The sequence below is a fragment of the Prenolepis imparis genome, unplaced genomic scaffold (genome assembly GCF_030444845.1).
Source record: "Prenolepis imparis isolate NDT839.2.m4 unplaced genomic scaffold, iyPreImpa1.0 SCAF_15, whole genome shotgun sequence".
NCBI classification, from domain to species: domain Eukaryota; kingdom Metazoa; phylum Arthropoda; class Insecta; order Hymenoptera; family Formicidae; genus Prenolepis; species Prenolepis imparis.
Genome location: NW_028141173.1, coordinates 2,711,019 through 2,738,562, shown reverse-complemented (window position 1 = coordinate 2,738,562; position 27,544 = coordinate 2,711,019). Strand labels below are relative to the sequence as shown.

The 27,544-nt window shown below is 35.8% G+C and overlaps 1 protein-coding gene across 9 annotated transcripts in view; it reads left to right on the top strand.

Annotated features, from left to right (window-relative positions):
- Positions 1–27,544, top strand: part of Inae (inactivation no afterpotential E) — a 53,564-nt gene that overhangs the window by 18,348 nt on the left and 7,672 nt on the right. For 4 of the 9 annotated variants that reach the window (XM_083055914.1, XM_083055912.1, XM_083055919.1 and 1 more), the window contains exons 3-13: positions 16,266–16,500; positions 18,430–18,531; positions 19,015–19,201; positions 19,701–19,785; positions 20,197–20,525; positions 21,299–21,503; positions 22,183–22,371; positions 23,238–23,528; positions 23,589–23,818; positions 24,325–24,348; positions 25,685–25,817. In XM_083055914.1, the coding sequence (XP_082912040.1) occupies positions 16,266–16,500; positions 18,430–18,531; positions 19,015–19,201; positions 19,701–19,785; positions 20,197–20,525; positions 21,299–21,503; positions 22,183–22,371; positions 23,238–23,528; positions 23,589–23,818; positions 24,325–24,348; positions 25,685–25,817 (2,010 nt within the window). Of the gene's footprint in view, positions 1–6,575; positions 7,160–16,265; positions 16,501–18,429; positions 18,532–19,014; positions 19,202–19,700; positions 19,786–20,196; positions 20,526–21,298; positions 21,504–22,182; positions 22,372–23,237; positions 23,529–23,588; positions 23,819–24,324; positions 24,349–25,684; positions 25,818–27,544 lie in introns of those variants that run through there. The other 5 variants (XM_083055918.1, XM_083055916.1, XM_083055917.1 and 2 more) reach the window with 3 other exon arrangements.

Genomic DNA, 27,544 nt, shown 5'->3' with positions numbered 1-27,544 from the left:
TGCCTTTGCTCTCTCCTCTCACTCTTATTTTTATTTATATAAGACATTTTACTTGAATCATCAATCTTTTTATAATTTATTAATCGCTGATTTCATGCGAACATGTGTCTCACAATCATTATAATCTCAATTTCGTATTCTACTCGGAATCGCAGATCCATTATCGGATTCAAAATGCCGACGCACTTCGACAGAGAACACGCTGACCAATCAATAGAAATGACCTCTCAGTGTTTTTTGTTCAATACTTTTTTTATAGTTAATCTTTTTGTACTGGCTACAATATTTTTTGGCGTCATGGAAGTCTTTTATTTATTTTACTTTATTTGAGTTATTTAATTACTTGCTTCGTTGTTTTTAATGAATAAACTTTGTAATCATAACGCGTACTGAATCTCAATGAGAATGAATATTGAAAAACAGCACGATAAGAATAAATAGTCTACACAGTTGAAAAAGTTATTATACTTGAAAATAGGCAAAAAAAAAAAGAGAGATTTGCCTCACAATTTTCGTTGGCGTATTCTTTCAGAAAATTGAAGCTCTCCGTCATTTTTACATCTCTCATATATCTATATATTATTATATATGATAATATTTTCTTTTCCTCCCCCTGCTATATTTATTCTTTCTCTCTCGAGTTCTCGATCGCGGTCCATTTAACCATCAAGCGAAAGTCATGAAAGTTTTAAGTTTGACGAGCGACAGCCGCGCATCGCATAATAGTCTCCAAAATACAATCGCGATGAGAGTAAAGAAAGTATAAATTGAGGAAAAATTTTTCAAAGAATTTTTCTCAGAAGAAGAGATAATATAATAGATTTTAATATTATATATATGCGTAAATATATAATTTTTCTGTTTCAAAAATTAAAGAAACACATTTCGAGCATAAGCAAAATTATAAATCTATATAATTCGCGACAAGTTACAAGGCAAAATTTCGTAATTTTTTATGTGTGTGTGTCATATTTCCTAATTTTATATATTTTACTTCTTCGAATGTTTTCTATATTACATGATATACAAAATTACAGATGAAATTCGATTCTGAATTCTCTCTCTGTATTATACAATAGATCGTCTTAAAGAGTTTTTAGCGACAAGAAGAACGATTTATTTTGCAGGATATATGACCGATTTACGGAGATAAGAGGAATATCGGTTGTATGAAAATTTGGATTAAGAATATATGTGATATATTTTCGCCGATCCATCAAATTATACGGAGGAAGAGAGATAAGATATTTATGTTGGCGATAATTGTGTTATAAACATTTTATTCCCCCTCGCGCGCGCTTACTTAGTTAAGGGTACTCCCGAGATTTTCTCGATGAACTAGACCGGAGTTATTCATTCGGTTTTCGCCCGCGTGCGACATGTCTTATTCATGAGCCTCGCGATGTCGCCTTATCACGCAACTGGGTCGCCGCGATTCATTGCGTTTTGTACTTTGATACGTGCGTGACTCGCGACGATGATCGCGAATGATTCCGGTCGTCGTGATTCAATTCGGAGGAACGATAAACTTTTCCATCCGGGATCGACCGCAGTCTCGAATGTATTCGCGGACATCCGCTATTGTAAAAGCACTTTTCCCGAAAATAATAATGATAATGATAAACAAATTACCGCGACGCGACGTACATTCATCGTCGTTGATACAGTGTGTCATCGGTTTTATTTATAGCGTTTTTCACTGGGAGAACTAGTGCGCACTGAGTGCACATAAAGTTATCACATACAATTTCACAATGATATAAGTAATTAAGAAAGTAAAATAATTAATAGTAAAAGCTATTATTATCATTACTCATATTGAACAATAATAATAATAGCTCTTACTATGAATTATTTTACTTTTTTAATTACTTATATCATTGTGAAATTGTGATAACCTTTATGTGCACTCAGTGCGCACTAGTTCTCCCAGTGAAAAACGCTATTAGAATCGAAGATGCGTCACGCGACGACGTTTTATATTGACTTTTTTCTAGGAATTTGTTTATGAGGAAATTAATTTATAGGTGTCTAATTTTTCAACTTGGAGATTAATTTTTTTCGGAATTTTTATTGATTGCGAATCAATAGCTTATTTTAGACAAATATTATATTTTAAATCTATATATTCTCTATTTTACTTTTGTAATTCTAAGTTTAATACTTATAATTTGAGAATTAAATGTATATATAGATATATAATACCGAAAATTAATGACTTACGGTTAAATAGCGATTTGTATTCAAAAATGGCTCGCCGGATAGTTTCCTGCACATCTTAACGTTCAATTCACGATAATATACGAAAAGCTTCCGCAAAGATAAAATTTACGAATCCATGCATTTTCTGCCTATGACAGGGAATAGGTACATGGATTCTCGCCAGACATTTTCTCATTTACATCGAGGGACGTGGTTTAATAAACACGTCACGATTTTATGAATGTGGCTATCGTGTTGCCATAAATTAGACTGCCTGCACGCGAAGTCGATTAATTGGCGACTATCGCTTTACGCATACGTCTCTCGCGATGTGAAACGACTTGGTCGACAAATGGCGCTTTGATAGAACAAATCAATTCGCGATATTAACCATGTTCTATTTCCTTCACCTGCAACTCGAGAAAGAAAGAGATTTATAATTAATAATTTGATCGTTAAAATGTCTCGGAAAAGAATTATTTTCTTCTTACTTTCTTCTTCTCTAAAATAATTAGATTCTTCTTATGTGTGTTCAATTAGTAATTATTTTTAAATAGTCATATAAAATATAAAATTGAGAGGAACATTTCCTTGTTCTCGAATTATTTTATGACTGAACAATTTATTACGATTTTTTTTATGAATATAATTTTATTTTTGAATATTTTTAAGATAAGTTTGTCAGGCTTGCACTGAAAGACAAGCGACGAAATTCAAAAAATACAACATGAGATAGGAGAACACGATTGTATGGAGCTGTGCATGGTTTGTTTGAATCCGATGTCACACGTCAGTACTCGGAGTGCGCGACTTTCGATTTTTTCCGGACGAATGGTCCCCGTCCTTAGTATAGGGATAGGGGGTAGTCGAAAACAACAGGGTGCACCATCGCCAAACGATTCCGCATCCCCGATTCCCCTGGCACGAACGCGAGGGTGCAGGGATCCTTTTGCCACGTCGATGCAAATCCACCCGCATCCCCTCCGCGAAATTCGCCATACGACTCTTCCCTTCGCACCGTAGAATTGGTATACCGGGTATGCCAGAAATTATATCTCCAGCAGAGATTCCCTTTATCACAGAAAAATTCTCTTAACCTTTCTCGACATTATAAAGACCTCGATAATTAAACTCCAAATAAGACATAAAATTAATTTACGCATGAAATTAATTTAAAATTAATTCTTCTGATTGATTATTTATTTTATATTTCTCAAATTTAGGTCTTAGATCAGGCTCACCTAATTTTCAGTAACAGGAGACTGGAAAATTATTGACGATTTTAATATATCAAAACAATCGCTATTTATCTCGTTCTTATATAAAATACAATAATTTTTGAAACACCCCGTATAACGTGCCGATGCTTCGCGGCGATAAATGGCCCTTTGTCCCTACGGATCGTAACGTAAGAGAGGTGGCACTTTTGGCCACGCCGGAATATAAATGGTCCCCCAGATGGAATTTTCGGAACACTCGGCCGTACCTCCTAAGCTTCGAGCTTTTTTTTCTCTCGAGGCCAACTGTCATTAATGACTCTTTTTAGTTCGATTTTTTATCGCACATCTCGAAGAGCGGACGTCGCTCTTAGACTATTAAGGATCTTATGTAAGTAGATTTTATCGAGAGGAAAAGCTCTCTCTCGTAAAAAAAATTGGCTACAAATTCTGTCTCTTTCTTATTTTACATCGATAGAGAATTCGATAAGTGTCGAAATCAATCGTCATATCGTCTTGCAAAATGGTCTACTCGCTTTTATTTCGTTTCACTCTCGTCGCAGCGATCAATCAATCGACGAATTTATATCATCGAGATTGCTTTTTCACGTACAATCGCCGCTGTGTGCGAAATCGCGCGTGGTTATATAGTCGCAGTAGTGGATTTTCATTTACACTATTCCGGTCTCGCCCGCGCCATTTTCCGATACCGTGAGTGGGTTATCGTTGATTGCTACAGCGGTTGCGAGCATTGGACACGATCATCGGCACTGATTTCGAATCTCGTAATTTTATGTACTCTAAAACTAATCCGTTATGTAAATCGGGATATTTCGAAATAGCAACAAATGAATCTTATATACACTATTATACATATCTACACTTGAGAGAATTTTCTCGTATAGATTTTACCCTGAAAATCATGGGACAATATGGTGTGGAAAGAATTTTATGAGAATTTCTCTGATCAATATTTATTACAATAAAAATAATAATATCTATCACAATAAAATATAATTTATATTTTATTGTAATAGATATTATTTTATTGTGATAAATATTAAAATTCTTTCCATACCATATTGTCTCATGATTTTCAGGATAAATTCTAAGAGAAAATTCTCTCTGTGTAATCTATAATTATATATTAATTAAAATATTGATGCATACAATGTATATTATAATATACATAATGTATAATACATATGTATATGTATATTTTAAATGTTTTATTGACATAATACATATTTCAATCGTTATGTGCAACAATCGTGTGTGTGTGGTCCTCCTTATGTAGACTTATATGGACTTTATACAGACGAGTTTACGTCCTATCAGACACAATTAACGCTAACGGCATTAGACTGACTTTGCTGCTTCACGCAATGCGAAATATACTGGTCGGTTATGTTGTATGTTATATACGCATCTCACACACGCGCGAATTGCTGCATTGTTCACAAGCAGAGCTAATTCAATTAGACTCATGTTTGCGAAGGATTTGAAGCATCGCTCGCGATAACTCGTAAGGATTCTGCGATGAGTGAAATCTACTTGTTTCGAGATAATATTTCTTTAAAACGATAAATAAAACAAAAAGTATAGTTTTATACAAAAGTATAAATTATGTAATTATAATATATAATAAATTAATTTTTTTATTCAATTCTTTCATTTAATTTTACTTAATTAAATATTAATAATTTTCGAAAAAAATTTTGTTTTTGTAAAACCTTTTATAAAATATGGTATATACGCGTAAACATTTAATTTTTGCATAAACAATTTAAGCAATTACAAACCTTTCAAGCAACATTAAAATATTTTATATATATAAATGATGTTTTAATTAATTAATTGATAGATTACGAAGGCAAATAAGCGATCAATTTTATAATAATAACAAATGATGAATTAAATTATGAATTTCTTATTCCACGATTGCTTCGATGTCGGAGTCTTCCTTCTCTTTGTCACTTGATAATCATTTGCTGCTTCAAGGCAGTCACATGACATTCATTCGCGAAAACAACGGCTAATTATGATCGCGCGACATTTTACACGACGCCCCGACATTAATCACACAATGTGCACTTTATTACGTTGCAACAAGAGAACAACGAACGGGTGTGATCTGCCTGGCGCTTGAAATTCTTTGGCGACAGATGCTAACAGATAATAATACATGCTCTTCTTTTAGAACAATTTATCTCGAATTATCTTTTATTTAGAACGATTATCTTATATTATAACATATAAGTGAAAAAATTAATATACGAGTTCTAAAATTCTGTAAGGAAAAGGATTAGTTTAACGAAAAGGTGAAATCAAAGGCTGCCAAAATAGAACTTTATTTGTATGTTTGTATATAATTTATATAATAGGAAAACTTTTCTTATTTAATCTTTTTTATAATTTTATTCTTGAACGTTAAATAATAATCTTGTGTCTCTCTTGTCCTTTTCCCCTGCATGCACTGACATATATAATTAACACTATTATATAAACGAGAACACATCTCTATTTCTTGCAACAACAGATAAATATTCGCAGAATGTAATATCCAAAAGTTTGTCGTTACTTTGTTGATTCACGCGAGAGATTTCGCGACCGAGCAAATCACGCACAATATACTCGTTTCAAAAGATCATCGATATGTGTTCGTTCCATTATACAATTCGCGTATTATACACGCGCGCTGTAAATCCGAAAATAATTGACGGATTACATTTAAATCGATGAAAAAATACAAAGCGCGAGATGCGAGATATTTATTCGAATCCGAACATCGTTAAGGAAAGATTTATATACCGTCCACAAAGATAAAACGATAATTTATAACATAATTGCTGTTCTCTCTCTCTCGCTTTGATTCCCACTCGAAATGTATATATAAATCACGGCGAGATATACTGTTTTGACAGATAGTTTGACGTTTTCTCGATACGAGTCAATCGCGGGAAATTAATTCATCACGAGGACCGATAATGCCTAATTGTTGGCGGAGAATGATCGCGTTTCAAAGAGCAATAAAACGACGATACGGAATGGGTTTATCTTGCCATTCGGGGCTTCTCGCCGTGTATAAACAAACAATAGCGAACTCCACTTATACACAATTCGCGGTCGTCTCGTCGTCATTCGCTCGGCGAGACTCGAGGTAGAAAGACGTAACGAAATGTGCTCTGTCCATATCATCGTAAAAATGCGATCGCGACAAATATGAAAGAAGAGATTAGTGACTATTATCCCGCGCGAGCAATCAATGTCCGCGTTAATTAGACTTGCGTACTTTGACACTTTGACACTTCAACCGCGTAGCGAAATTTCGACGCTTATATTATACGTCGATGATCTCTGTTGACACGCGCGTTTCACAGGATGCTTCACTCGGTCTGCAAGTCTATCGCGACGGATATACATATGTATATTTTCGGATATTACATTCTGTAAATATTTACCTTGAATGTGAAACTCGTATACGCGCGTTTTTACATTTTTATTATAGTAACGAGATGATAGTCGTTCTAAAAGAAGAGCGAATCGTTACTTTGTACGACAGTTTTCGTGTTGTTCTTTTATTGCGTTAATGTACAATAATAAAATGCATGCGATTAACGTCGACGATTGCCGTGCAAAGTGTCGTAATTAACCGTGTTTTCGCGAGTGAGTGCCATAATAAAGCAGCAAAGGGCGAACAAGAGATGAGAAGGAAATATCGGATGACAGCAAAACAAGTAGTGAGTAATTTATACTTTACTTCATCTATTAATATTGCAAAGTTAATTGCTTGTTGCGGTAGGTTTATTCTTTATATTATTGTTAAATATTTTTAATTTAAGTATTAAATTTTGACATTTTATTTTGAGAAATATTTAATAAAATGCTTTTAAAATATTTAATAAAATAATATCTTTTATCTCTGTGTTAAAAGAGATTTAATATTATTTGAATTATTTATATAGGAATTAGATTTTATTTTTTTAAATATATAATATTTTATATACATATAAATATTCTATATATATATTTCATGTTTTATAAAAATTCATATTTATAAACAAAATTGTTTTCCAAAAATATGTAATTTTTTTATTAGATATCTGTTTAAAGAACGAATAAAAAAATATTAATTGCGCGATAAAAATATTTTCCGAAATATTAATTGTAAGATAATTTGAACATAGAGTTTTATGTATTATATATTATATTATATATTATATTATACATATATGGTTTGTGTACATTATATATATGTATATATACATATATAAATTTTAATAATTAAATATTTAAACTATATAATTATGAACTTAATTATAATTTAAGATTTGCTGAAGCATCGATGCTTGAGTATTTTTGCATTTATCGATATTTCACTGGGTCTGTTCATTAATTTCTAATACGATTCTAAATTTATCGTCCGATATAAAGTGACAGTGCGCACCTCTTGAATTATTCGAAAATTCGGGAATAATTTATACCGTCTTGTCGCGAAAAGGACAGCGATCCCTTTTATCGGACAGAATAAAAGCGCAAAGTCTCGATAACTCTTATGTAAAGTTTTAACCTGACGGAGTCTTCCCCACCATCGATCTCGTGCGCACGGTATTGAGTTCTACCCAACCGGATATGAGAAACATTTCCGCGTCTAAAATGTCAGAGGTCACGATTACCCAGCATTGCGGCATCGCACCGTGTGTGCGCTTTTGTGTATACGTGTACGTATAGACGCTCACACATCGCAGAAATTTCTAAAATACCCCTCGGCTTGAATTAATCCGCGATGTTAATTACACGTTATAATTTCTTGCAAGGGTGTTACATCGCGTTCGCAAACTTATACGATATTACTCATATTACTATGCTTAACTATGTAAAAAATAAAGAAAATTTATTATCTTTTACGATACAACAGAGAGTTTACTCTCTAGATAAATTTAGAATTCTCAGATTTCTTTTTTAACAAAAAAATTAGAAAATTTTCATGGAACTTTATTGAGACTCGAAAAATTTTTTAAAAAATTTTTGTGTCCATAATTTTGTCTTATAATATAAACGGTCAACAATCCACCGATTGGCCAAGTTGTGAATTATATGTTTAAAATATATTACAAATATATATCTTTCTCTGTTTATATATTCAAATGAAATACTGAATATGCAGTGCATATCCTTTTATTGTAATTTTTATAAAGAAAAAAAAAAGGAAAATTTTATGCATGTAGAAAATGCGTATTTTACAAAAACCATTTATTGTTGTAAAAGTTGTATGTTTTTAGTATATTTTCAATATTTATATATATAAAATTTAAGTGAATTTTGTTTCCTTTACGAGTAAAAAGCACTAGAAAACGCACATAAAAAAAATTGCATCAAAAATTTTTTAAATTTTATCTTAAATTTTGGACAAAAATATCGAAAAGATCAAAGAATTCTCAGGGAATTTTTTACAAGATTTGAATGAACATTATATAACAGAGTGTCTATTTAAATCTTGACAAATTTCTTGAGGAGACCCAGATTTTCCAGATATTTTTGTTCAAAATTCCGGAGATATACATATAATCGCTTATAATTTTCACTTGCTTCAAACAATTGTTAGATTTACATATCGCTCATTTGCTGCAACAATGACATAACTCAAAAATTGTGATTTTTGAGCAAATGAGCGATATATCTCGAAGACGAATGTTTGGGTGGGCTAAACTTTGATAGGAGATTCACATCAACACAAATTTAAGTCGCACAAGTTAAATCGCAATCGAAACACATCTTTGAAATTGAAACGATCGACTGAGCACCATTCCGCGACTCGGAAAGACATATGTCGTTCGGAATCGTTTCTATTTACTTTCATCTCGCGTTTCGCTATATCTTCGTTTTGCTACCTCGACGTAAAGTAACAGTGATTCTGTTCCAATTTCGAGATCCATATAGACTAAGGATCGAAATTCTTCACGTGCTTCGGAACGCGTCGCGTTCTTGGCAACTCTAATATATCTCTCTTGGCGTTTATTTGTGCCTGCTTCCGACCACCGCAAACACGATCTCAAACCCCCTCACCCGAATTGAAATTCAACGACACAAAACTGGCCCGAAATCTGCCTCGATAATTACAAGCTTGCTTTGCTTTTCTCACTTGCTTTGCTCGCTTCCTCTGCTAATTTTTAATTAACTTTTAATATATATATATTTTTTTTAAATATGTGCAAACGAAAATCTGTCGCTTTAGTTAATTAAGAATTAATTTTTGAATAGTTGGCTAGTGTAAAGTTAACAGCAAGTTAGTTTTTTTTTCTAAAGGTATGTAAATTAAAATTTAAAAACGGTAAATATGTACGTACAAGTTGCAATTAAATAAAATTATAGAAATTTAATTACGTTGAATGTTGATAAAGTACTTCATGTAAGTCGCAACTACCGGCTCTCCGACTTTAACGAGCTCCAAATTTATCGCGTAACGTCATAAGGTAACGAACGATGCGTTTCTCTAGTGCTGAGCTGCAACAATTTGTAAAGCTTGACGTGTTTCGTCCTGAGTTACAGCATGAATTTTTGATTACCGTAGCGTAAAATCTATAAATTAATATTTTAAACAAAAGCTTCGAAAAAATTTCAAGGAAAGGATTGGAAGACTAAAGATGAAAAGATTCTTTTGACACTTTCTCTTCGCAGAAATTATTGTGCATTTTCTTTCAATATTCTACGAAACTACTTTATTATTCTACGAAACCCTTTTACTAGATTTACATTCATAATAATTCATTGAATCGCAAAACTACTTACTTGCGCTTTTTAGCTCAGAATTATTCGAAGAAATTTTCAGATTTTGTAATTATTCTATAAAATTGCGAGAAACACTCCATTAACATATTTGTATAGTTTTAATAAAAGGTTGAAGAGTCATTATGCGAAAATTTTATCACAGACGAAATAATACGAAGGAATATTCAAAACAATGTTCTCTCTCTCTCTCATTCTGTTTGTCTCTGAGCTTCAAAATTAATAACCGCGCGGCATAAATCAGTCTAATTAGCAATTATGCGCTTATCGGTGCGAGACGCGTTCCGTATAAGTAACGGCGCTCGTTCTGGAGCTTTCGCTACTCCGTTCTCAAGTACGATGGAAGTAGAGAAGCACGTCACACAAGTGCGCTCTTCACGACTGGAAATAGTCTGACCGCGCGCACAAAGAGAGTCGCTCGTCAAGAGCTTCGAGAAAGCTCTCTCGACAATCCCGCAAAATTTCTCGCCTCATTGTGGACTTTGTCGAGTGGCGTTTACTTATCAGACGTTTCGCTTCTACGGATCAGAAACGCGCGAGCTTACTTATTTGTTGACCTCGGCTGTTTTTGATATATCTGAAGCCTTTCATAGAGAAGAGATCAGTAAAGAGATCAAATTGACCTATGATTAAATCTCGCTAATTTTCATAAAGTTGTTCCATTCTTATTTTTGTCAAAGTAATAATAATAGGATGTCTCTATAGTTTGTATTGAAAAATTTCGTCCGTGGCAACGGTATTATATTCCAGTCGCGTCTCTCTCGTCAATAAATGTGTAGTCTTTCTTTTGAAAGGGATGAGCGAAGATGAAAGGGAACACGATCATCCGACTGGACGATTTATCAAAGAATGCGCGTCAATTCGTGGGTTTATTCCGCTCGATAAATGCATCTATCTCTCGCGCAGAAAATGACTGGAATCATTTCTACAAAAGATTCAAGTTGACAAAAATAACAATTTTTTAAAAATAAATTTTCTGCGTAACAAAAGTTTCCGGCAATATTTCAGTTATTTTTTTTCTCAATTACTTTTTCAATGGCTCTTTCTCCAGTCATTTTTTGCTCACCGAAAATTGTTATAACTTATTGCTGCAGCTTTTAAAAGCACGGAACGGTTTTTTTTTTTTACTTGAATGTATTCGTGCTACACATGTGGATATTTAAAAGTGACACTATTCGATAATGGACGAACGGGGACGATATTAGCGCGCTTGAACTTCTGTTCATAGATTGACCTGATTTTGCGGGATTATCGGGAATGCCTCTCGAGAATGAAGAGCAGACGTTACGGCGCCTCTTTATATGGTCGACACACGCGAGGCGTGTTATCGAACATATTGTCCTTCCTTTGAAAAAGATTATCTTACGGGAACTTGTAACTAATACAACTGGTCGTCGTATAAATCTATCCTCCGTAAGCTTGAATCGTTCATATATTCAATATGAATTTATCAATGAAAATAAATATTTTTTTAATTAAACAAGTCTCTTGAAAATAATTTTAATCGTAAATTTAAAGTCGCGCACAATTGAATAATGAATTTAATTCAGTGCGCAATAGATTATATAATTTAATAGTGGATTAAATTACTTTTAGAATATAATGTTCTAAAATGTAACTTTAATTGCATTCATAGTTTGATGTGAAAAAAGAGCAGTGCGTCAAGAAGTATAATTTCCATGCAAACGTTGTAAGTTAAAGTTCAACGTTCGACAAAATTTATAGAAACCGTTTGCGATTTGTGCGAAGCGCGGCATTAAATTTGCAGTTAAATTCGATGATGGTCTAGGATAAATAACGGGGAAGTCTGGGGAAAATGAGCGAGGAACGATAGAGTTTCTCTCGCTCGAGTTAAATTTCTACGAGATATAGTAATGAGGCGTTCTATCGAAGGTGGATTAAACTAGACGTTAACCGCGGCGGCTATCGACGTTTTTTTTTTTTTTTTTTCTTCGCAAACCGACCGCTCAAACGTCGACCCTTTTCACTATCCGCCTCGTAATTCCCGATTGTTCTCCTTAAGTTTTTCCCACGGATCGTCGATTAAAACAGCACCGTTTACAAAATCTTTTTATACGCTTCATAATTTGGAAATATCGACTTCTCTAGCTTCAGAGAAAAAGCTCGCTTGACATTTAATTGTTTTGACAGAGATTTTTTAAATTTTTAGTCATTTAAAATTATCCAATTATATATATACATAATACAAAAGAAAAAAGAGAGAGAGATATTGTAATTTATATATTTTAAATATTGTATATATTTTAATTTTTTCCAATAATTTAATAATTAATGTAATATAATTTAATACTTTCGTTGTTATTTGTATATGACGTTAATTTCGAGTACGATGATGTAATTAATATTTATGTACGTATGTTTATGAACGTGTTGATATTATGTTGGAGTTTCCTCGAGAGTTTCTACATGTGACTATACGTTATTAGATTTTATATATATGTATGTATATACACAAGTATAATACGTGTAGTATCATACATGTTCTATGTCCGCCTTTTCACACCTTGGGAATCATAATGTACAATAATGCTAGACGATAGCGTGCGGCAAAGTCGACGTTGAATGGAGAGAATGCGGGAACATTGTCACTATTATATTTAGCTCTGATATCCCAAATCAAATTCGTTACACGACATTAACTATTTAATTTGCACGTCGGATGACAATTATGTGATAACATTACATTATGGACAGCACAATATATCGCACAATGGCATTATAATATGAGGGCGATATAATTTATTTTCAATATCTATCGTGTCCAAAACGTTTTGACTGATGGGAAAAAAAAATAGATGCGACAATCGAAAAATTATTTTATTTTTATAACTTATATGTGTTGTTGATCACGTAATATATAAAATACAAAGGGAAAAGAATGTTGTATTTTGTATGAAAATATATGAGAAAACAATAGCTTTAAAAATATCATTTATATTTGTGTAAACTATAATTTATATTTATATAAAAAATAGGTATTGCATAAATATACATAGAATAGAGAGATGAATCGCTGAAATTGCCGCGCGTTTTAAAGGGGATCCCTTTTAAAGGGATCCGGTGTAAACCCGGCTTTCTTACGTCGATCGCGTACCTGAGACAGTCGAACCCGGTAATTGCGCAAATTGGCATCCCTCGAAATAGGGGAGGGTGAAAGATGAAACGAGAAAGTTTGTCAGTGTACAAATGACGCCGATGAGAAACGCAAAGTATTTTTGATTGCCGCAATTTCGCTTCGTCGTCGTCGGGATCAGACGAAGTTTATATCGGCCAAGTACAAATAATTGCTTTTCCGGGTAATTTTGACTCTGTATGATGCATGGAATTTTTGTTTACTCTTACATATAGGTATATTCGGAATATCGCGTTAAGAACTTGAAATTTTTATCGCAGCGTTTCGGACATATCGGAAATATTTTACATCTCCAACTGATATTTAAGTCTCAACAGGAGGGAGATTTGGAAAATTCGAATAATCTTCTGTAAAAAAATCGGGGTAATAATAATTGTTTACCTTATTCGGTACTTATCTTTAATTTCAGTTTGAAAAAGAAAATCACGAATTGTTGGAATTTTTCCACTTTATCTCTCGTCCATTATACAATAAATTCATTTTAACTTTTTCCGCTTTAAACGTCTCTATCGTATTCATGTGTATAGTGAATTTACTTTTAATAGATTAGCTATTTTTAGCGCGAAAGAGGGAGAAGGATGCTGCTTCAGCTTACACGAGGTGTCTTTATCTCTCTTTCTCTCCAATTAAGGGTTTTGAGTTACGACATCTTCGCGAAATAAGAGAAATCATACGAAATCCACGTGACGCTTAATGTGTCGAGAGAAGCACCTAGGATACCTTTAATTATCGCGATGTAGGATCGCAAAGGGGGGATGAAAATTCTTTTTCTCGGGGTATCTTGCCTCGGACCTGGACGCGGCCCGCGATAGAAACGGCGGAAAAGCCGGCTACAAGATAAATCGATACGAAACCACCACGCAGCAGCATCCAAGGCTCTGCAACGACCCTTCGTGCCTACCATTTTCTCCCCCTTTGCCTGCTCCCTTTGTCGTTTTTTTTCCCCCTCTCCCTTGAAGTTCTTTGGTCGCGCGTGATGATACGTTTCAAAAGGACCGTGATTGCATAAAGGAATGTCCAATTATTCGGGTATATTTTTATTTTTTTTTTTTCTTTTCTTTTTTCTTTTGGATCGTAAAATGGATCGTAGAATGTATCGTATATTAAAATGATAAGATAATTTATATCTCCTTTTTATTAAACACACTCGAACAACACAAGCGCGTGCCATTGTTCAATTTTATATTGAAAATAATGTAATTTTGAGGATTATAAGGATGTGATGAGGATTTCGAGGATTTTAATTAAAAAATAACTTTAAACATATAGATTACACAAATAAAAAGAATAAAATTGCAACGCAGTCAAACGGGTAAAAAATATGATAAATAAAAAAAATAATTGTTAATATAAAATTCAAATTGAGGTCTTTCACATTCATCCGAGTAATATATATATATCCCTAAATCAGCTACTCTTCGATGATTCATCGATTCACATTCTGTGCTTGATTTCTAAAAAATCGTAGCTATATTTGTGCGATCGACGGTGTTTATTCTCGTGCAAAATTACAAAAAATCGTCCGAAATGTAGGTTTGATTAGGGGCGCGAAGGTGTGCAGTCAGTTGCCGAGATGAATTGGAACCTCAGCGAGAAATATTTTACGCGTCGTGTCTCGGCTGATATACACGTGTCGTGCACGTGACATTCCGTCCGGGACATATTTCGTCGACCTGGGTGTCATCATGCCGCATAGCATCGCGTGGTGCGAAATGCGACAATGGGGTGATTCCGCGTCCTTCGACAGACGTATCTTTGGTGACCCGAGGAAAAAATAGACACCGGTATGATATATACGGTTCAGAATTTTTTACGGAAATTTCGGATAACGTAAATTAGCGCATATCATTTTCTTTTAATTTATATATTCTCTATATATTTCTTTTCTTTTAATTTATATATATATATATATATGCGCGCTATTAATACGCGAATTTATTCATTACCAATTCGCGCAAAGTTCGAATCTCTCTGAATCATTAACCGATTCGGGAAGAACAGCAATTATTGAATTTCCGATGAAATGAAAAGGTGGTCAAGAGAGATTAACGTGTAGGTACCAATAATCCATTATCCCAATCCACCTTTCTCGATATTAACGGATTAAAATAAAATTCACTCTATCGATATCCGCGGACGGGTGCTTTTTTTCTTTCTTTTTAGAATTTATCCCGGAATTGATCTTTGCGGCTCTTGCTGGCGCGGTCAATGTTCGTCAAAAAAAAGAACAAAATAACACAATCGCGTGTCGAAGATCATTTGTCGCTGGTGTTTGTTAAAGGGAGCTCTCGGCCGATCGAACCGCTTGAAAGGCAGCTCTCCGATGCACCAGGATGCGGTTGCATTCATCACACGGTCCACCGACTCAGTCAGTTTCCGAATAGTTCCATCGTACGTGTTTTGCCGCGGATCTATGCATCTCGCGACAAAAGGCTGCTATGACGTTTTTGCAAAGTTCGAGCGCACCAACTTCCGCTTTATACGCCAACGTTCCGCGAAAGGTTGCGCCCCGCCTTTGTCTATCGTTCGGATGATGTAATCGAAAGCGTTATTATTGATGTCGACGACGACGAATACGTCCCACTCTATCGTTATGTAATAGATATCGAAGTTATGTAATGATTAGTGAATGGAGGATTACATAAAACTAGGGATGGGGTAAAAGAAGAGGAGATGCTTGAGAAAATATTTAAATATACACTATCTTGGAATTTGAATTTATATTATATAATTTATATTAAAGGATAAAATCGTTAAATGTTAGGCGAGGGATCGGTTGATGTCTCTCGGATCATGTAAACTGGAAATGTGCACAGCTGATACATAATTTCAGGATGGTTTCCGCCGTTTATCGCGCCGGAACTAGGTTCTCGAGTATATTTATCTCGCATTCCGCTGTCTTAAAGGAATCTCTTTATGGGTCCAACAGGCTGACGGTGCTGGGAATTCTACTGGGGATTCTCGAATGGGATCGTAGCGTCCCCTGCATTCTTCTCCTGTGGGAGTACATGATCGGATACGAGAGCCTCTTCGTGGCCTGCGTAGCCGTGGAATTTTTCATCTGCTTTCTGGCAACGAGGGGCAGCATCCTGGACACTGCGGCGAGGGCGCCGATGCAATACTTCCTTTACATCCGGTTGTGTGAGTATACTATATTTATCCCACACTCTTGTTTATCCGTAGTTAGACCTGTCTATCGAAGCGGGGCGGGGTATAAAACAATCGAAACGTAGTCGAAAATCATGTTTCGAGAACGACGCATTTGGCGCAGAGAATGTTTTTCCCTCTTGCGTGATGTCCTTTTTTTTCTCTTTTTATAAAGAAATTTATTTTTATAATTTTTATTGAAATAATTATATCTTAGATATTTTTCGAAATATAGGAAAGCATTGTCTTAATTTTTACATCTTTCTTCCATCATGGAAAGAAAATAAAATGACTCGTTACATTGAATACAAATTTGCCACAGGAACATCTCGTTACATTTCACGCGATACGGCTCTTTTATAATCCTTTCACGCGATTCCCGATATGTCGACGCTGTCGACAAAATACTGTTACAACTTCTGTAGACTAATATTGAGAGACCATCAACATGAAACATATTGATGAAATGGTTTGATGACAATCGTAATATTTGTCGCTTGCGTTTGCGTTTCTCTTATGTATATACCGTGTATATCTTCCGACGATATTTTTCAATTTTTTCAGTATTCTCTAGTTTTCTTTTCTGGCTTTTATTATTAGTTTTAACTTTATTTCCGTGCATTTTTTTCGCTTTTCGTTTTTTTATATCTTTGTGTTTTTGCACGTTCCTAAGATGAGATTTATTTTTCCATTTTAAGGTTTTTATTAAAATTTGCAGCGCCATCATTTCACTCAAGCACTCTTTTACGTTCTCGGCTCATTTTTCATCCGATCGTTAAATAGCGCGAGATGAACTCCGCGATTCAATTATCGTTTAACGTCAGTCGAATGTAAATAGAGTGAGATGCGATATTAAACTCCCCGGTATTGCAATTTATCGGTTAATTATTTTTCCGGCTTCCTCGCGTTCATTAGATTGTATAAATTCTTCACGATACTTCGTGAAATATTTGAATTAATTAAATTAAAGAGAAACATCATCGTACCGCCACATTCGCTCTTAATGATAAAGTTGGACGAATACGAACTTTACGTAATGAGAGTTTTAAAGAGACCTTAATTACGCAGATATTTTTAATATTGAGAATTTATGCGAATATTTTTAATTGGGAATTCAAAGAATGTAATTAAATGGCAAATAATAATTTCTTTGCATCTCTAACGCACATTCATAAATTTATATCTTATATTTTCAATATTTCAATATTTTATTATTATTAATATATTTATATTATTATTATTATTTTGATATTATTATTTATAAAGTAAATTTTATCGAAGGGAATACAATTTTTCTTTCTATCTCTCATTGAAGAATGTACATTAAATTTTAGTTCAGGTTCTTAATTGTCAAAACATGTACTGACAATACGAACATCGAGAGTTGAAGCGATGTGGCTATAGCTCGACTCGAATCTATTTTGTTAATCCTTCGCGACGATGTGTCTTCCGGATGTGTCTCGAACCGAGACAGTCGCGGTTATTGTCGCAACTGGGTCAATCGTGTTTGTTTAAGGCACGGAAACGCGTTTCCGCTTCGGAAGACAGCGCGTATCCGCGTCTCTGTTGAAGCTCCCTGCGATGCCGAAGGAAGCTTTTGTCGCCGATCGCTTCGATCTTTTTTTTCCCATCCGGCGCGCAAAGTTACGTCAATCGCGCTTCCTCGTTTATTATATGAAGAGAGCTTTCGCGTAAGCTCGACGAGCATAAACGAGATGTAGGCATAAGGGTGAGAGATTTAAAATTTTCTCGAGAGACGTAGTTTTCCTTTTCTTTTTTCTTTGCGCATAGTCTTAATTTTTTTAACGTCGGCTTTTAGAGGGATGAGTCCGCTTACCGATTAATTAAAAATGTTATTTCGCTCGGAAAGTTAAAAGAAAATACGATTACGACCCGGGATTTTACGGGGGGATTTGTTTCTAGTCTTGGTGTTGGTGGAGACCGGATGGCTGTGCGCAGGTGTTACTTGGTTAGCGCGTTATTATCAAACCTGTCGAGTGGACCAAGCTAAAGATGTCTTGTTAGGTGAGTTTTGCACATTGCGAGAGACACGAGAAAAATTTATAAACTGTTAAGATAGATATTATTCTAAGTTTAACACGCGATACATATATCCATATCACACATATAAAGACACAATTAAATCTAGGCAAATTAATTAAACAAATTCATGAAATATGCATATGTATTCGATAACACTTTCTTATAAAAATAAATTTTTTGGAATCTTCAATAAAAATGTACGTGTAAAAATATCGTTGCCAATTAAAACTTGAAAATGTATAGTTATCATAAAAATGCAAAGAGAAGCCGCCCTTTTTTTTTGTATATCAGTAACAGCTGCCTTTGACGAAATACATATTCACATTTTTCGGTCATGCACAAGTATTCGTTATTTTACACACCAAAAAAAAACTCCAATCTACGAAATTTAATTTCCGACTGTAAATCAATATCAAAAAATAAAAAAATGGAAAACTCTCTCGTAAATTTGCGACGACCGACTAGGTTTGGTGATATCGAACTGGTGCCTGCTGGCGTTGATGATGGTGACTATCTGGTGCACGTACGACGCAGCCGGCAGGTCCTGGGTAAAGATGAAGAAGTATCAACGCAGCATGAGGGAGGCGGAGTCAAGGGGGGCCAGATTGCACTATAAACGCAGCGGCAGCAGAAACCGAAATTGGCGACAACGGTGAGTCCGCCCTTACAATTCACGACGTATGTTTCGCAATTATTCTGTGTCAATTTTATTTTATTATCGATATAAAAGAAAGATCATCTCTTTTTAATGAAAAAGAAAAAAAATTTTGCTTCCTCTTAAATTTTCCCGAAGAGAGCTTGCTCAATCTCTCTAAAACTTCTATCTCGTACTCTTACATCTTTCTCCGATATAATAAGGAATAAGCGAACGCGAAATCCCATTCTGGCTTTATTATAAATGAAGTTCTCTCGGACGCGATATCCGAAGCAGCAAGATTGTTTCGCGAAAAAAGCATCTTACGATTGCGCTTTCGAGATATAATACTTTCTCCGAGCAAAAATCACGATTGCTCCGCTCTTATACGACCGCGTCGACTTTATGTCCCACCGGAAATTTCGTCCCGGTGTGATTTTTACGGCCGTTCGGATTTATGCGCTCGGCGAACATCTAAACGCGCGTGTATATATGAGTTTTGCGTTACGTGTTGCAGAAAAGTTATACGCGCCTACCAGGACAGCTGGGACAATAGGTGCAGGATGCTGTTCTGTTGCATGGGTAACTCCGATCGCAATCGAGTGAGTATCATGAAGAAATTAATTTCGAATAATTCATCTATGTATTTTAAATTAAATCTCTCGGAGAATAATTTTTTTGTATAGAAACAAATTACAAAAATAAGTCTTGTAGACACAACTCAAAAGTATACTGTTTCGAGAGAGAATCAAAATATCTAATCATAGTCTATCTTGAAGACAGAACTGAGAAATGAAATATTTTATAAAAAATCTTAATAAGTATATTAGATATAATTAAAATTTAATTTTATATAATTTATTATTTATATAATTTAATCTATCTAATACAATTATTTAATTATTAAATGATTGTATTAGATATTATATACATTAAATTATATCAAGAAATAGAAAGAAAACTGAAGATTATTTCCGAGCCCGAAATGACGAAGAAAATGACGTTGCTTATAGAATTCATTCGCCGACATCGCCCGGCTGCTGAGCGACTTCTTCCGCGACCTGGACGTGGTGCCCTCGGACGTGGTGGCCGGTCTGGTGCTGCTCAGGAAGTTCCAGAAGATCGAGCGCGAGCTGATAGTGAAGCAGCGCAAGAACGACACGTACGAGTTTCTGTCGGGGGTGCCGGTCACGTCGCGCACCAAGTTTCTGTCCCTCACCGAGGACGGCGATCTGGGCCACTTTCAGTTGGCCATCCACTACATGCATTTCGCCCTCGCCGCCTACGGCTGGCCCATATTCCTCGTCGGACCCTCCATCGAGCTCTGCCAGCTATGCACCAGGTAAATCCTTCTCGAGGTATTATCTAAATAATTAATAAGGTTCCTCGAGGTATTGTGTAGTTAACATGCATTTAATTGAGCTGTCATGAACAAAACTTGCTTTCGCAAGATTCTTTTCAATTTTGATAAAATAATATTTTAAATAAATTAATTTTTAATATTTTAAATAAATAATTATTTTAATATTTGAATAAATAATTTTTATTTTTTGTGTACATCATAATTAAAACAAGTATTATCGACATTTTATGCTTGAAAATCTTACTTTAAATTGTATTTACATTAAAACGTTCTTGTGAACGAAGCATTTCATATTATTTAAAACAAAGGACGTCCTTCATCCTTAATCCCGTGCCATCGAGCATTGTAGATGAATTTTCGCGTAGAACTCGTCTTAAACAGACACGTAGCGTACTTGTAATGCAAACATATCTAAGAAAACTTTGCTACGGAATATCGCGAGAAAGTGCGAATAAGAAAGTACACGCGACAGAGGAGATTGAGGAATATTAAACTTACAAGTCAACAGTTTGAAGAGCGAATAACAGCGACGAGTAACTTTGTAACTTTGAAATGAGTACAATCGGTGGAGGTAGATAGATATTGTTAAATCCAAAGCATATATTTTTTATCGTACAATTATATAATATTCCCTCGCGTGATAAGCTGATCTTTTTTTTTTTTTTTTTTTTTTTATCTGTAAATACTTCGGCCTCGTTGTCGCCCTCGGGTTTTATCATCTTGTTTATCTACTCTTTGCCTCTTCCCCGTAGGTTGCAATGCTGCTGCTGCTGCATCCCATGCGGCGCCCGTCACGAGGACGAGACGACGATCGTCGAGGACAATTGCTGCCGGTGCAATTACGCCGCCCTGAGCAGAATGCTCGACCTGGGGGAGATCGAGGTCGTCTACGCGACCTTTCACGTCGACGTTGGCGAGACGCCGTTCTTCGTCGCGCTCGATTATACAAAGAGAAAGGTTTGTCTCGGCCAGGTTTTATCTCGCTCGCGTATCATTCATTAATCATCGCTATCGTCGCATTGACCGTCGCCGCGGAACTGCCTCTTTTAAGTAAACAAGCAAAGTTTCCTCTATCAACATTTGGATTAAGCTACAATAAGATTTCGATAGAGTCAACGTTAAGTGTTGATCGCATCTAGAGATAATCTCGTTATCGCCTTTAATAGCAGAAGTAAATTAATGTGAATTTAAGTCTTTTATATTTTTATATTCTTTATCGTTTCTTCGAATCTTATACTTTTTTCCAGAATTATTATTGAGGCAGTAATCTTCTATTATTATTTTATACTTATTACTCTTAATTAATGTTAATTTTAATTTATTATTATGCTATATTCTACAAATCGACCTATATTTTAAATCTTTATAAATTTTTTATTTTACTAGCATGAGCTGATGCACAACCTCCTTTTGTATTAATTAACAAACTCTTTCTTTCTCTTACTTTATTTTTTTTATCTTTTATTACAAAAATTTGAGATATTATTTTAAAAATTCTACTTACATAACTTTATTAATGATAAATAATTAATAATTAAATAAAAGTCTTTAAAAAAACATTTTTATAAATTTATGGAATGTAATTTTTTTCTTCAATTCTTCTTTTTTTATAATTTGATTACCCCGTTTCGTGCAGATTGTAGTCAGTATACGAGGGACCATAAGCATGAAGGACGTGCTAACGGACCTGAACGCCGAAGGCGAGGTACTGCCTTTGTCGCCACCGAGGGAGGACTGGTTCGGGCACAAGGGGATGGTACAGGCCGCCGAATACATACGCAAGAAGTTACAGGAAGAGGATATCATAGCGCGTGCTCGCGCCAAGGTGGGTAATGTCGTGTGCAAATGAGCCTCGCCTCGTCGCTCATTATCGGAGCAAACGACAGTCCCGGAATAATTATCACGCCGCGCTCTGCTCGCCATCTTCGTAATAATCGGACACGCGAGTAATTTTTAATATAATGAGCGATGCGCGTTATTTAAAATTTCACGTTAGAAGAACGCGAAGAGTTTGCTTTTGCGTTTAATATGTAGCGTTTCTCCTGTTTTTTTTTTTTTTTTTTTTTTTTTTTTTTTTTTTACACAATAAAAAATAAATCACCCCCTCATATCATCGATCCCTGCTGAATATGTATTAAGAAAAAAAAACATTATCCAGGTCATCCACACGCTCTCTCGCTCTCGCAACGAAATGTGCCAGTAACCTTTTTATCGTGGATTTAACTGACACCAACGTGTCGACTGTATTTCGTTTCGAGACAGTTAAATTTTTCAGCTCGCCGTTCCGCGCGAAACATAAAGCTTATGTACCGTATGAATAGATAATGTATCCAACCGCGCGTGTATGCTAAATTTGTTCCATCAGAATAGAGTTTTTTTGAAATTTTTCCGTTTCATCGAAAGTGGAAAAAAATATAGGACGCTAAATATTTATTAAATCAAAAGAATGGAAAAAACAACGCGACAATCTACATACGAATTTATTTATTTCATTAAACAATTACATCCAAATCTGTCACAAAGTATCTTTCCCCGTATTTTTTTATCTGTCTGTATTGTCTAATTTTCGAAAGCATATATAGTTAACATTTTTTAGTCAATATTTTAATTAATTAAATTACTGAAGATAAAAGTTGATATATCAGAAATAATTAGATTTTTTAAATATGTGGGTCTCGAATTTCGTCGCAGGATCCTTCCAGAGGCACACATCAGTTCGGATTAACGCTGGTGGGACATTCGTTGGGCGCCGGCACGGCGGCGATTCTCGCGATCCTACTGAAACCAGATTACCCGGATCTGATGTGCTTCTCGTTTGGGCCACCCGGTGGACTGCTCAGCATGCCTGCCCAGCAGTACAGTCAGGAATTCATCACGTCCGTCGTGGTGGGCAAGGACGTCGTACCGAGGATCGGACTCCGGCAGATGGAGAGTCTGAGAGCGGACCTCATCAACGCTATAAAGAGGAGCGTCGATCCGAAAGTACGTAGTAGATCGATATAATTCAGATTCGATCGTTAATTACGGTGAATTATTCAACAGTGGAAGACGATTGCGTGCTCGGTGATGTGCTGCGGCTGCGGCTCGACGCCCACGTCGGCGGCGAATCTGGAGGCCGGCGGTTGCATCAGCGAATACCAGCGGGACAAGGATCGGGCGCGCGCTCAGACCATCGTGCCCAGCGACTCCAGCATCGCCCTGACCCTGCACAGACCCCTGTACCCGCCGGGACGAATCATACACGTGGTGCGACATCATCCGAACAGGGGCGAGTAAGTTGACCCAGCTTAACAATCTAATTCGATATATATATATCTCTCTCTCTCTCTCTCTCTCTCTCTCTCTCTCTCTCTCTCTCTCTCTCTCTCTCTCTCTCTCTCTCTCTCTCTCTCTCTCTCTCTCTCTCTCTCTCTTCGTCTGTTCCGAAACGGGGATATAAATTGCGAGTATTTCCTGAAATTGTGTTACTCGCTGTCTAAAATTAGATTGAATTCGCATCGGCGACTTTGAGCTACGATCATCTAAGATTAAACGATCCGCCTCGCGTACAATAAAGACTATAACGTCGTTTTAATATATTTAATACACTTGTTTTTTTCTAACTTCAATTATTTGCTGATTGATTTTTTGGTATCGCTTGATTGAAACTTGTTCTTTGTTGCGAAGAGAACGATCGCGAGGAATTGTTTCTTTATCTATATCGCGCGAGACGAAGGAATTTTGCGCCGGCAAAAGAAAAGAAAAACGAAAAGTTAATCGCGCCTGTATTTCTTTTTAGGCAGAAGTATGAGACGAGTTGGAGGTACGTCTATCAGATAGTTTATACATTTTCAGGACTACTACTACTACTACTACTTCTGGGTTGTTGCATCTTGGAGATATGCCCGCGCATGCGACTCTTGGGCCTATATCCCGTATATTTATTGCGTAGGATGTTACCTCCTCTCGCGCTATCTTTCGATTCTAGAAAGTTGATCGCTAGAAAGTTGCAACGGTTTTCATCTCAAGTATCTCGAGAAAAGTGTATGAGTCGACGTATCGGAGTTTTATGTACCGTAAATGCCGCTTATAATGAAAAACTGCTCAATTTGCCAAAAAATTAGAAACTTTAATATTGTAAAAGGCGAATATATCAATCTTACGAGAAATATTTGACAGGAATAACGTATCGTTGCTTTATTTTCAGTAAACTTGAAGAGATTAAACTGGAGAGATTTCGGTCGCGATTTAATTTGCAATGCAAATCTACGTGATTGCTGAGAGAAGGAGAGGCTCCGTTCTCTTTTCGAGATTGAAATTATGCACTCGTGTACATCTTTCTCGGGACACATAATATATATGCATGAAATAGAATACTCTTTACACCGATGATATATACCGTGCCAGGGAATTGGTTCGGTAATTTTTCATAGTTCTAGTACGTCCATCGCGATCCAACAAAACAATTTTTTTTTTTTTTTTTTCACTTATGGTCCTTTGATTAGAGTCCTCATAAACTGAGCGCTGCATGCTTCCACCTCGTAGCTGGATTTTCGTAGGAAATAAACTGGCATACGCGCATGTGTGATGCCTCGTTTTTTATCACAACGAAATTCGCTTATTACACTGGAAGATGATAAAATTCGAGATACTACAATCGTTTGTACATTTATCAAGTATTGATCGATTCATATACTTATACATATATTCAATATATAAATCAATACTATATTCATATATAATACATAATGAAACAAGATTTAAACGCGAGGATTTTTGTGAAGATTTTGTCAAGGATGTTTATCGCGGACATTTAAACAAAATTTTTAAATAGTTGCGAAAGATTTAAATAATAATCGTATAGAAATGACAATTTTTTTATCAACGATCCTCGAAATTTATACAAATATCTGAGAATATGTGTGATTGTCCTGAAAACATTAAAATCTTTTAAAAAGGAAAATTTTAATTTATTTCTAGCGAGCAGAAAACATGTAAAATGTTTATTGTTTATATTTTCTATCTAATTGACTAGAGAAATGACGTTGTTAATATTAAAAAGATTCATGTCAAAATGAAAAATGAACAATAATTTCGAGGATTCGCGAAAGAAATTATAGAGATATACGAGATGAACTGACTGACTCGTTGAATTCCAGGCAAATGTTGAGCAAACGCGAGCCGGTGTACCAGGCGCTGTGGGCCGGCCCGTGCGACTTCGACGAGGTGCTGATCAGTCCGGTGATGATACAGGACCACATGCCGGACAACATGCTGCGCGCGCTGAACAAGGTAAGCCAGGACGCGATCGCGCGGCAGCAAGCGAGACGGTCGCAGGCACCGCTGAGCCGTACCCCGTCGGTCAAGCCGGGCCATTACGAGCCCCTGGAAGAGACTGCCGACGGGCCCGACGTTCCCCACGAGGCGGTGCAGCGGGATCGGATAACCAGGAACGCGAATCACCAGGAGACCACCGTTAACGGTGGTTCCGATTGCGCGCGCGTTCGGCAATCGAGCACGTCGATCGTCGTCGATGTGGAGGTGCACGAGCGCAGGGAGATTCCGGAATCGCGTTGACGAGGTCCGTTTCGAGAGGCGCTCCCCCTCGCTTGCGCGATCTTAATTTTAACGACGAATCCTCTTATCGAATCTTTGACGTTGAACATTAAGTTTCGGAGACGCAAATGTATATTGAAGGACCCTATACGATCCTTCGGTGATTTCATCAAACGTCTTTGATTAGGAACTCGATGTGATTGAACGACGGACTCGCGCTAGCTAGATTGTAACCGTAGAGCTTATTTATTCTGATTGTGACGGGCAACGCATCGAGATATCTCTGTATGTGTGCGTGTGCGTATGATTATTTATTTGACACCTGCGTGTCGCCGTACGAATTAGCGTAGACTTTCGTAGCTGTAGATTCGTTGCGAATAGTTTGTCGCTACAGCGTAGCTTCGCATTAGCATAATTTCTCATTATTTAGAACGTAATCGTTTACTTTGACTTGAGTTGAATCGCGTACCATTGTGCTTCTGAGGAACTGTACATAGTTGTGCGCGTGCGAATTTGACTCGACGGATTAAGATGATGTACGAAAATTCAGTTAATTGACGGGAATTGCAAGATCACTTTGGTAATCGCGATGGCAAAGTAGTTATTTATTTTTTTTTTTCACTGATGAAATTTATTGTTTAAAAGAAATTTTTCTAAGATTCAGAAGAAGATACGAGGGAGATTTTCTTCAAAGACGTTTTTTCTTTTTTCTTTTTTTTTTTCTTTTTATGAATCTCGCTGTCGCGATTACTACGATTCGCGGTCGCTCTTGTTTTAATACCGCGAATATAATCTTGGTTTTATCGCTATCTCGCACAACGTGCTAGAATCCACTGAGCATTCTCGTACTTACCTCTTACATTACCGCCTAAGTAGAGTAACACACGACTGACGTGCATGCTCTCGTATACACTGCATGAACTATTGCTCTCTGCCGAATAGTGGCCAACCAGGCACGCGAATTCGCCATTCGTTCGCTGCACGCGAGCATCATTATACGTACGTTCGCTCTCTTCCTCTATCGTTATGAAAACGCTAATTTTATGTATGGAAATCGCTGTAAATGGCGCGATTAATAACGATCATGATTCAATTGGTCGTTGCAGGAAAAGCGCAAATCAATCTTCTTGCAAATAAAGAAACCAGCTTTTTTCTTTTTATTAAAAAATGTGCAATTTTCTACATATTTATACGTAATTTTGTTATTATTTTGGTAGATATTTATTTAATATACAGTAATAACTATTTAATTAATTATTTTAATATCCTATATTAATAGATACTTATTACTATATTATTAGATATTAATAGATTACTATATAAATATTAAAAGAAATATTTATCTTTAGAAACATGCCAATTTTAGGAATTTTATTGTAATTTAATTTTATTAATTTTATTTAATTTATATGCGTTGATGCACGAGTTGGCCACTATTGAGTCGTTCGTTGAAAAATAGAAAA